General features: G+C 40.4%; 1 protein-coding gene and 1 long non-coding RNA gene across 2 annotated transcripts in view; one reads left to right on the top strand and one right to left on the bottom strand.

The window, feature by feature from the left end:
* Positions 1 to 12162, bottom strand: part of LOC140126670 (uncharacterized) — a 44751-nt gene that overhangs the window by 28387 nt on the left and 4202 nt on the right. Inside the window, exons 2-3 of the long non-coding RNA XR_011854875.1 lie at positions 9435 to 9613; positions 8732 to 8826 (exon numbers count right to left, since the gene is read on the bottom strand). This is a non-coding gene — a long non-coding RNA (uncharacterized lncRNA). The remainder of the gene's footprint in view (positions 1 to 8731; positions 8827 to 9434; positions 9614 to 12162) is intronic.
* Positions 1160 to 12162, top strand: part of STAB2 (stabilin 2) — an 81560-nt gene continuing 70557 nt past the window's right edge. Inside the window, exons 1-6 of the mRNA XM_072146374.1 lie at positions 1160 to 1273; positions 2218 to 2467; positions 4839 to 4972; positions 5664 to 5779; positions 10551 to 10636; positions 11038 to 11107. Of these exons, the coding sequence (XP_072002475.1) occupies positions 2393 to 2467; positions 4839 to 4972; positions 5664 to 5779; positions 10551 to 10636; positions 11038 to 11107 (481 nt within the window). The 5' untranslated portion in view covers positions 1160 to 1273; positions 2218 to 2392. The remainder of the gene's footprint in view (positions 1274 to 2217; positions 2468 to 4838; positions 4973 to 5663; positions 5780 to 10550; positions 10637 to 11037; positions 11108 to 12162) is intronic.

Here is a 12162-nt window from a genome sequence, read left to right as displayed (position 1 = left end):
CCATCAGATGTTGGGTACATTGTGCTCATAAAGGGATGGACATGGTCAGCAACAATACTCAGGTAGGCTGTGGCGTTGCAACGATGCTCAATTGGTACCAAGGGACCCAAAGAGTGCCAAGAAAATATTCCCCACACCATGACACCACCACCACCAGCCTGAACCGTTGATACAAGGCAGGATGGATCCATGCTTTCATGTTGTTGACGCCAAATTCTGACCCTACCATCCGAATGTCGCAGCAGAAATCGAGACTCATCAGACCAGGCAACGTTTTTCCAATCTTCTACTGTCCAATTTCGATGAGCTTGTGCAAATTGTAGCCTCAGTTTCCTGTTCTTAGCTGAAAGGAGTGGCACCCGGTGTGGTCTTCTGCTGCTGTAGCCCATCTGCCTCAAAGTTCGACGTACTGTGCGTTCAGAGATGCTCTTCTGCCTACCTTGGTTGTAACGGGTGGCGATTTGAGTCACTGTTGCCTTTCTATCAGCTCGAACCAGTCTGCCCATTCTCCTCTGACCTCTGGCATCAACAAGGCATTTCCGCCCACAGAACTGCCGCTCACTGGATGTTTTTTCTTTTTCGGACCATTCTCTGTAAACCCTAGAGATGGTTGTGCGTGAAAATCCCAGTAGATCAGCAGTTTCTGAAATACTCAGACCAGCCCTTCTGGCACCAAGAACCATGCCACGTTCAAAGGCACTCAAATCACCTTTCTTCCCCATACTGATGCTCGGTTTGAACTGCAGGAGATTGTCTTGACCATATCTACATGCCTAAATGCACTGAGTTGCCGCCATGTAATTGGCTGATTAGAAATTAAGTGTTAACGAGCAGTTGGACAGGTGTACCTAATAAAGTGGCCGGTGAGTGTATATAATACATGAGGGTGCACAGTGTGTATAATTCCAGGGGACCCAGTACTGAAATTCATGATGGGACCTAGTTTGGAAAAAGCATAGAGGTGACAGCATATAAGATATTTGGGGGCAATATACAGGAATAAAACTATTTATATGTAGAGGGAACGTGTCAGCAGGGAGTGTCCCAGTAACCAGCGCCATGTACAGAAAGCAATCAACGTTTCCTGTTGAATCGTTGAAAAAATGTAACTAAAAATTGTTCAATTCAGTATACTGTAAGTAACTGTAATATTTTTAGAGATGCAGTGTGGGAGATCTGCTGCCCGGAGCTAAACACATTTTCTTCCGGACAATTCTGCAAACCTATTTTACGGCGATTCTGGACGTGAAGGAGAAGACAAGTCACCTGTCAGGTACTAGATCCTACTTCTTCCTATGTCAGATCTGTATTGTAGTCACTGACTAACCTTCTTGTGTGAGAAAGCTCTCAGCTTATGTACTGTTATAGCTATAGGGCCAGAGAGCCAAGTGTGACTTGTCTATGTGGTGCGGGGACCCCAGGGTGTTGGTTTACTGTCATCAGTTCTTTTAAAGTTTATCAGCATTTTCTTATTGGTAGGCAGGTGTGGAATGCTAACACTTACATCCCTAACCACAGCCCAGTCACCAGCAGAAGCCCAGGAAACAAGGGGTAACTCTTATACCATTCTTAACATCAAAGCGTAACAATAATGTCACCCCTGCAGCCCCTGTACACAAACTAAGAGGAGATTGAGGGAAAAAGGAATTGGTTTATATCCTTTGTTTTACTGCCCTCCGCTTAGAAATTCCCTTATCTTGAAATATTTCTATGTAGTAGTTGGTGGGCCCCCAAAATCAATTTCACTGGTGGGCCTCAGGTACCCCAGTCCGGCCCTAGGTATTCAGTGTTAGGTAGTAGCCCTGAAGATTGCTTAACCATGAACTTGTATGTGCTGTTAGTAGCTGCTAGATTGTGAAAAATGCATTTATATTCCAGGATTGTAGCTGTACTAGGAGTACACAGCACATCCCCTTCCCTCCAGACAAAAGTAGGGAAACTGTGATACTAAAGATATTAAGATTCCAGTCCAGATATGCAGTTCTGCATAGAATTATTTTAGTGACCTTTATCTAAGGATTCTGCTTGCACACCACACAATGGTCACTTCTGAAGACCACAGTAAAGTAGCAGATGACAACAATGGGAGTTTAAAGTCACCGGCTACTCAGCCTCTTCACCCCATTGCTCATTTAGGATATCCTGCCATTTGGCAGTATCAATATGCAGCTCTTAGCTCAAATAGTGAAACTTTTCATGTTTTCCTGTGATTGGCAGATTTCACATGCTCAGCTGTTTAACCCTGTACAGGAAAGAGAGGTGGGACTGGAGTAAAGAAATGCTTTAAAGACGCCATCGACACAGGGCGCACATAGTGAAATGTAAAAGCTCTATAACTATGTATCGTTCTTAAGAAATCACACAATAGTAATATATCAGGACATTTCTCACAATGAAGAAAAAGATGATAATAGCCTTGGCTCTATGTGGTATCATCAGCCTTTGTACAGGGTCTCAGACACTGACGGTAAGACATACTATTACTAAGCATGCTTTTTATACCATGATATATACTTATTCTGTTGTAATTTGGTAGTGTGGAGTATTTGGTGTACATGTGGCTGATTAGTGGCTTTTAGAGGAGTGCAAGAGCCGGGACGGATGGTATAAGGTATTGCAATTTCTATCCTACAGTGACATTCCTGAATTTTTATCCTGGGATTATTGTTCTTGTTTTCCTTTTACGTCTCATAATCAGAGTGTTGGTAATGCTGCTAATAATCTAAGTGTAGCAAATCCTGTTTAACCCTCCGACCTCTTCTGCAATGGCATAATGACTAAATATCTTTATACTATGAGTTCTTTACATCCAATAAGCGTACCAACTGGAGGTAATGCATAGTGTTATGCTTTGGCTATGTTGACAGAAGAGATTGTTCCCTGTCTAGTTTTTTATTACTTATATCATATCTTGGTGTTTATAATCAGTGATCCTTAATTGGTTACAATGCACAATTTTTTTTTTACATTAGAAAATGTGTGAAAAATTTGTAAAACTGCTAAAAATATTTACAATAGGTATCGCTGTAATTGTATTTACCACAATAACAAAGTTTTTATGTAATTTATGTTTCATGGTATACAGTACAAAAGTGGTGATGTACAGATATCACCATATTCTGCCTACTAATGCCTTACCTATATTAAAGTAATGAAAAGTACAGTGGATACAGAAAGTATTCAGACACCTTAAAATTTTTACTTTTTGTTTCTTGAAGCCAATTGGTAAGGCCAAAAAAGTTCTTTTTCTTTTGCTCATTAATGTACACTCAGCACCCGATCTTAAAAAAAAACAGAAATGTAGATATTTTTTGCTAAATGATTAAACAAGAAAAACTGAAATATCACATGGTGATAAGTATTCAGACCCTTTGCTCAGTATTGAGTAGAAGAAGCTTTTGAGCTAGTACAGCCATGAGTCTTCTTGGGAATGATGCAACAAGTTTTTCACACCTGGATTTGGGGATCCTCTGCCTCTTTTTTGCAGATCCTCTCCAGTTTCCTCAGGTTGGATGGTGAACATTGGTGGATGTCATTTTCAAGTCTCTCCAGAGATGCTCCATTGGGTTTAGGGCAGGGCTCTGGCTGAATCCCCCACTTTGTTATTTTTCCTGTGTGCTTAGGGTCTCTGTCTTGTTGAAAGGTGAACCTTCGGACCAGTCTGAGGTCCAGAGCACTCTGGAAGAGGTTTTCATCCAGGATATCTCTGTACTTGACCGCTTTCATCTTTCCTTCAATTGCAACTATTTGTCCTGTCACTGCAGATGAAAACATCCCCATAGCATGATGCTGCCACCACCATGTGTTACTGTTGGGATTGTATTTGGCAAATGATGAGCCGTGCCTGGTTTTCTCCACACATATGTCCACATGACATTGGAAATATCATCAAAAAGTTCAATCTTTGTCTCATCAGACCAGAGAATCAGCCACAGTGATCTAGGGGTTCTTCTTTACCCATCTCACCAATGCTCTTCTCTCTCACAATTTCTTAGTTTGGCTGGACGGCCAGTTCAAGGAAGAGTTGTGGTCATCCCAAAGATCTTCCATTTAAGGATTATGGAGGCCACTGTGCTCTTAGGAGTGCTGCAGAAATTTTTTGTAACCCTGGCCAGACTTGTGCCTTGCCATAATTTTACCTAGGAACTCCTAGGGAAGTTTTTTAGACCTTGATGATTCTCATGTGCTATGACATGCTCTGAAGTCTGAACACTTTTCATAACCACTATAGTTTACCATTAAATACACTCTTTTTATTGGCATAGGTGTATTTATATATTTTGTTTTATTTTTTCACTATTTTTTCCCATGTTTTGATTACATTTACCATATATTAGCACCATGGTGATAAATAATATAGCAGCATAAGCTATTTTCTCCTCAGTAAACATATTGGACCACAAAACTAGTGCAAACTGTACTATGTGCAGAGTACGCAGATTAATTAAAACGGGCACTGCTCTGGAAATATGTACCATTTTGTTTTGCTGCACTTTGTTCATGCTGCAGAATTGTGGCTCAAACTCAGACTAAGCATAAACCCGACCCTTTAGGTGCACATATTTTCTGCATTGTCGCAGCTGTGACACAAAACTGGCGCAGATACTTTATAAATACATGTGCAAGCAATTTGCTTGTTCTTTTTAGTGCAAAGTCAGACAGAAAACTGGTTCAAAGGCTTTATTAAATGTGGGCCACTGTTCAATGGCATTTTCACAGTACTGAATGAAATAATAAATGCTGATACAATGCAAAACTCCTTTGAGCAGATCTCGTTAAGAAGATGATCATTTCCTTGTCGTGCCCATGGCTATCATGTATTTGCTTTCTTACCACAGGTAAAGAACCGGTGTGATGAAAAAGAGTCAGTGATATCCAAAACACAGTGCAGGTCGTGCTCTTTAAATGCTATCATGAATTGTACTAGTGGTTATAGGAAACTTTCTACCGGGAGTGGAATAAGAGACTGCCGGTAATTCTTTTATGTATTTCTAATACTATGTGAGGAGCAGGTGCTGTTCCTACAGTCCATTGCTCCTTTTCGTTCTGATCCTTGTGATACAATTGATTGTGTAACTTTAAATAATCTAAACCTATGAATGAACAACTTTTTGGTTGTCTGCATGAGAAAACCTTGTAACATAAATTGCAGAAATGCATTTATTCTGCCACCTTCCTAATACATTTTAACATAAGAGCTACAGTATATATAAAAATGGACCCATAAATGTTAAAGGAAACCTACCACTTAAAAGTGGTAGGTTTATACACATATACATGGCACCAGCTCAGGGTGAGCTGGTGCCAGAGCATATTTTTGTTAAGGGAACAAAGCCCCTATCTTAGAATTATTCTGAAGTGCAGGAGAGCCGGTGACGTCACCGAGCTGTCCGGCACACGCGTGCCTGCGCAACTTAGCACGGGGCAACAGGCCTTGCTAAGTTGCGCAGGCGCGCGTGTGCCGGAGAGCTCGGTGACGTCACCGGCTCTCCTGCACTTCAGAATCCGGCGCTCACCCTGAGCTGGTGCCATGTATATGTGAATAAACCTACCACTTTTAAGTGGTAGGTTTCCTTTAAGTTGCTTACATGGAAAACCAATGTATACCTGTATATAAAGAGTGAAAAAATCTAATGTATAATATGCAATTTTATTTGTTCAAGGTATTTCTTGGAAATAAAAGCCTATTCTCTTTCACTTCCTGGTTGTCGACATGTTTGTTCCACTGATACGATCGTCCCACGCTGCTGCCCTGGGTACTGGGGACCTGATTGTATGGGTGAGTTGTAGAAATCTGGAATTATAAAAACTGACACTCCCAGCCTTGAACAACTATACACTAGAGGCTAGTGTTAATTTGTTCAATAATTGATAGGACTTGGAATAAATTCTATGTAATTTACTAGGTTGCAGTGTCCCATCCACTACATTCACTTTTGGCAAAAGAGGCGCTTTTGAGCAAAAAGATGGCTTGTGCAAAAGTGTGCAACTAAACTTGATAACCTATAATTTTTTCCTCTGGAGTGAGGCTTTTTATCACATTTAAATATGGGTTGTAAGTGAATTACATTTTCCTGTTTCTTTTTTATTTGTATTTTTGTAAAGATAGCCATGAACATTTCATCACCATAAACATAGAGGCTGAGCAAAAGTTAATTAATTATATTTAATTGCAGTGGCCAAATCCTTGCTGTTACTAGCCCTTGAAGATGTTTCCTGTTTTCATTTGTGCTCAAGCCACTGCTGCAGAAAATCAGTGGCCTCATAAGTGACCTGACATGAACATGAATACACATGACCAACTGGCCTCAGCAGACCTTCAAGTGCAGGACACCACCGGGGTGGGTCCTTTGTTTTGTGCAGGCCAGTGATCCTATTTGCCTTTCACAGATCATAGGAACATGGTTGTCTGACCCTCAATTAGATGTCTTCAGCCACAGCACAAAACTGGATATACAGGCAGTCCCCGGGTTACATACAAGATAGGGTCTGTAAGTTTGTTCTTAAGTTGAATTTGTATGTAAGTCGGAACTGTATATTTTATCATTGTAATCCCAGCCAGAACTTTTTTGGTCTCTGTGACAATTGGATTTTAAAAATGTCTGGTTGTCATAAGAATCAAGATTAACACTAAAGCTTCATTACAGACACCTGTGATAACTGTTACAGCTGTTTATTGTAGCCTAGGACTAAAGTACAATAAATTACCAATATCCAGAGGTCCGTTTGTAACTAGGGGTCGTATGTAAGTCGAGTGTTCTTAAGTAGGGGACCGCCTGTACAGTCCTGAGGCCTGATCCATATTCCCTGTCTTTTCCCTGCACATAAACATTAAAGAGGACCTGTCACCCATAAAAATAAAAACTAGGAGCTGCTTACTAAAGTAGGCAGCTCCTAGTGCTATCTCTGATGCAACAGTGTAATCCTGCTAGCGTTATCGGAACACACCAATAACGCTAACTAACACTGCTGCGGAGTACTATAGGAACGCCGGACCATGCTGAAAGTAGTCAGGCGTATTCATGACTCCATAGACTGGCAGTGACTGCCGGGCTTCATGCGGCAGTCATCACCCCTAGACCCGCCCCCTCATGCTTTGAGCGCGGTCCGATAAAGCTAGCAGTGTAACACTGCTGCATCGGAGATAGCACTTAGAGCTGCTTACTTTAGTAAGCAGTTCCTACTGCTTTTTTATGGATGACAGGTCCTCTTTAAGGACAGTTGAGAATAGAGTCTGGACATTGTGTTTGCTGACAGCCTTGTACAAATAGCTTCTTATCTTAAAGACCTAGGGACCAGCTTTGAACGCACCATTGACAATCAGTTCCTTCCTGATTCCGGCAGTGGCTGCCTGACAGGTTCTGGAGGTGATGACAAAGTGGATTTATCTGTCTCTTCTATATTTCCTCAGCAGATAGAACATATTACAATTAGGGACCTGTTAAACTAAACACACATAAAAGTGGGACCGTGCCATATCCTTATTGAATATACTCATTGTTAAAGATTGAATTGTTTGATCAGCTAATGACAAAATATGAGAATATGAAAATATTAAGATAACTTTCGGGGGAACATAATGGGGCCAACATTGCGAAAAAACCTAATCGTAAAATTGATCGTAAAACACTTATGGGTAAGGTCTTTATAACCATGTTATATATAAAAATAAGTAGGGCTGGATTAAGGTAGGTGGAGGCCCCTGGGCGCAAAATCTGTTGGGATCTCCCACTGAATGTAGTTCAGACATTGGTACACATTACTATTCTAAATAATAGATAATATTTCAAACTGTCTCCTACTTCCATGTTAGCCTGGCTGCTGACCTAGCTGGTGCAGTGGCAGGGACAGTAGTACTGGCCACTAATCCCAGGCACCACTGCTTTTCTGAGAGATCTCTCTCCTCCTCTCACCGAACGGGCTGAGTGATCTTAAAAGAAGTAAACCTAACACTGATTGGCTAGGACTTGGTTGACCACCAGTTCAACCATACAGTGTACAGGCTGCATTCACATGACCGTATGAAAATGGGCGTTCTCTATCTGTATCCATTTTTTTACGGGTTATACACGGCCACATTCATTTTAATGGACAATATGTCCAAACATTTATATTTCCATTGTTAACACCGTACGGTACCTATACTAGCTGTATAAAAATATAGAACATATCTATATGCCATTAGAAGTCTATGGGGATGTATAAAATACAGGTTACATACATGCTGCATGCAAATGGGAAAACATCACTTATATATGGTCTCATACAGCATGGAAATACAGGACTGGAGAAATCACACATTCATGTGAATGCAGCCTTAGGTTCTAAGTATGGGGGTGCAAGTGTCACTCTGCATGCAGTGCCGCTCCTGATAATCATGCTGCATGCAGAATGCTATTGTGTATGGGCGGGCTAGGCAGACAGGCTTTGACATAATTTAAGTTATAAGTATAAAAGATGGATGCAGATACTTATTCAATGATATCCATAATCACATCTATGACTTCATCCATGTTTGTAGATGAAAAATAAGGGCAAGAATGGAAGATTGACACTTCATGTTTATTTGAGTTAAGACTTTATTGTAAACTCCAGGTCTTGACAGTGATATATGATGTCTTCGTGTTGGGTGTCTTTCCATACAATTGTTTACAGTGGATTTTATAACCGTTCACATTTTTAGCTTTGCTTGCAGAGTCTAGAGGAAACTGCATGTTAGCCTTAGTTTTACCTTATATTTCCTGAAGACATTTTTTGCTGTTCCTTTTGTTTTTCAAACAGTTTCTCTGCATTAATCTCTTCTTCCCCATGAACCTTGTCATTCCCCTGTTATTGTAGTAGAAACATTTGTGTAAGCACTTTCACCTGCATTGTCAACACAGGAGATATGAGATGTTACATATGATGAGAGACTCATCACAAATTTGCTTACCAGCACATTTTTCAGTTTTACTCACGTTGGAACAATATTATACAGTAGAATGAAAACAGGCAAAGTGAGGACATGGCTAATGGTGGTGATGTGGCACTTTATGCCTCTATTTTCTTTATTACTAGTGTCCTTTTTTATGAAACTCAGCGGTGGAAAAAACTGTATTTTTTTTGGAAAGGTTTTTGTGTGGCATCAGTTTTTCATGGATTCTCAATGTAGTCAAGTATGGTTGTGTAATTTCACCTTATCTATGTAAAGAAAAGTGTAAATGGTGAATAAAATATAACTTTTAATGTATCGTTGTTAAAATAAATTGGATAAAAAATGGTGTGTTGGGTATCAGTCTAAATAAAAATGGTGTGTTGGGCTAAATTGGGTATCAGTCTAAAAAGATAAATTCTGGCCTCCTATTTGGCCGTGGGGAATTCACCAGATATTCATGATAACAAAGCAACAATAGCATAACATGAGTACATCTGGCCCCTAAACGGTGTGGACTCACCAAGAGAAGAAGTTGTACTAGGACCTGGAACGGAGCACCATCTTCCAGACCTTTTGCCTTGGTGTCGGTATTCACTGTCTGTGAAGGTTGGTATTGGTGCTGGTAGTTCAATCAATGGTCCAGAGTAATGTCACCAAGGAACAGTACGGGTGGGTAAGGATACACAGGGTGTGATGCAACTGTCGGGAGAGAAGGAGGGTAGATACAGATGCAGTACAGTACTAACCCTATTATTCCCTATTCAGACAGCTGGCTAGTATTCCCTGTGAGACCTAACCTCGGAGCCGCAGCCCTAGAAAGCTGCCACCCCGACCGGAACCTATCCCTAGGAACGCCGACCCTGTTATGAGCCTAGAGGTCCAAGGGGAGGTATCTGAGAGAATATCCCATAAAGTTGTCAGGTGGAATAAGTCCCTACATGTCATATTTCGCCTTGCTTCAGGCTCATCAGGGGACATAATTAACGTAGCCACAGATAAATACTTGTCCCAACCGAGTGTGTCCTGTTAGCGGTGCTCACAATGAGGAGCCTCCACTGTCCTGATTGAACCAGTGGGTCCCCGCGGCCAAATAGGACGCCAGAATTTATCTTTTTAGACTGATACCCAATTTAGGAGTAACCTTTATCAGAATACATCAACACACCATTTTTTATCTAATTTATTTTAACAACAATACATTAAAAGTTATATTTTATTCACCATTTAGACTTTCCTTTTCATGGATTCTCATAGACTATATTCTATGAGTCATCTAAGAAAATTGTCCCAAGCTAGGAAATGCTCTACTCTACTACTATATTGATCATGTGGTCCATTAACCCCTTTGTGCATCAGCCCTCTTCCATTTGTGCGATTCCATTTTTTATTCACCTCCTCCCAAAGAGCAGAACATTTCTGCGACTTTCACTGCGCAGATTCCCTTTATTCTTTGGGTCTAAAATCCATTTTTCTAAAAAAGAAAATTGTTATAGTATGAAAAATCATTCAGAATCACTAAACAAGTTATCCATATTGCACTATATTGTATGTGCGATTATAAAATAAAGGGTCCTACAATACGGGGATTCACAACCCTTGACCCTCTTAATATAAAGATGATGTTATTTATTCACAGACTGTCCAGGTGGAGCATCGAACCCCTGTAACAGTCGAGGAACATGCTCTCAGGGGATGGATGGTAATGGAACCTGTGCCTGTCAGGTAAGTGTTGTATGAAGCTTACAGATTGGTTTGTATTGTGGAGCAAATTGCCTTACATACAAGGTTTTAATAGTATGAAAGGGTTTTGCTAATTATGTGGTTTGGTGAAAGGACCAGCATTCATTTCTATAGTTCTTAAAGGGAAACCTGACATCAGAAATTCATATTTTGACCTAATGACAGGTTCCCATAGGCAGTTTAATACTAATTCCCAATTTCTTCCCTTTAAATTTAAGATGATCTGAATCAGCTTGGCTTAGCACTAAGTAGCTTTCTATACATAGTGATCACCAGTTTAACAAAGCACAAGCTTTTCTCCAGTTGTACTGTATAATATCAGCCCCGGTTTTTGAGTCTGCATCTGTGGGTCCACCTTGAACTGTAGTTGTTTCTTTGTATAGGAAAGATTTGGTGGAACGGCCTGTGAGAAATGTGCTGATAAGAACATGTATGGTGCAGACTGTGGCTCAGGTATGTTATAAATTCATGTCATTACTTGTAGACTTAAAGATATGCACAAGTAAACTATGATCCAAACTATTAATCAAATATATCCACAAACAGTATGAGATCATTACAGTAATGCACAGTGTTCAATTATTGCTTGTTCTCTAGTAGTTGTACCATAAATCCGAATTCATTGAAGCACATGAAGCACAATAGTTATATTTGTGAATGATCAGAAGGTGGCAGCACATGAACAGAAAATGTTTGCTGATCAGAGGTTATTCAGTTGCCTCAAACTTTAGACTCCTGCTAAAAAAAACTTTCAGGGTACAGCCAAACAAGCAAGTTTAATGATTATATCATCTGATTAGGGAAGAAAACAACATTCTGTAGGTCCAAAAAGAGTAAAAGTACACTCACATTTCCCTTGGCAGGTCTGAATGTCGGGGTTCTCCAAATAGGTGCTGCAACGGCGTCTGGCAAGTAGAGCAATCCAAGGAAAAAACTGGGGTAGCCGGAGCACGTGTGTAAATTCAAAAATCACTTTATTAAATATCCATAAAAAGCACCAAATGAGTGCATGGACGGTGCAGGTTACAAAGGCAAAAAACCTACGCGTTTCAGCTCACTACGGAGCCTTAATCATAGTATGCACAGCAACATTAAAAGCAACACTTTAAACCCTGCAATACACCTGAACAATCAATGGCTGCCAGCGTCACATCCGGCAACATAAGCGCAGACAAATCAGTTAACTTGTATATAGTTTACAGAACTGGGAATATGGAAAATGTAACATAAGTGCATGGAGTTATCCGCATTCTGTAAACTATATACAAGTTAACTGATTTGTCTGCGCTTATGTTGCCGGATGTGACGCTGGCAGCCATTGATTGTTCAGGTGTATTGCAGGGTTTAAAGTGTTGCTTTTAATGTTGCTGTGCATACCATGATTAAGGCTCCGTAGTGAGCTGAAACACGTAGGTTTTTTGCCTTTGTAACCTGCACCGTCCATGCACTCATTTGGTGCTTTTTATGGATATTTAATAAAGTGATTTTTGAATTTACACACGTGCTCC

This window comes from Engystomops pustulosus, chromosome 4 (assembly GCF_040894005.1).
Source record: "Engystomops pustulosus chromosome 4, aEngPut4.maternal, whole genome shotgun sequence".
Taxonomy (NCBI): domain Eukaryota; kingdom Metazoa; phylum Chordata; class Amphibia; order Anura; family Leptodactylidae; genus Engystomops; species Engystomops pustulosus.
The sequence above is the reverse complement of the archived record's forward strand: the minus strand, read 5'-3'. Positions and strand labels throughout refer to the sequence as shown.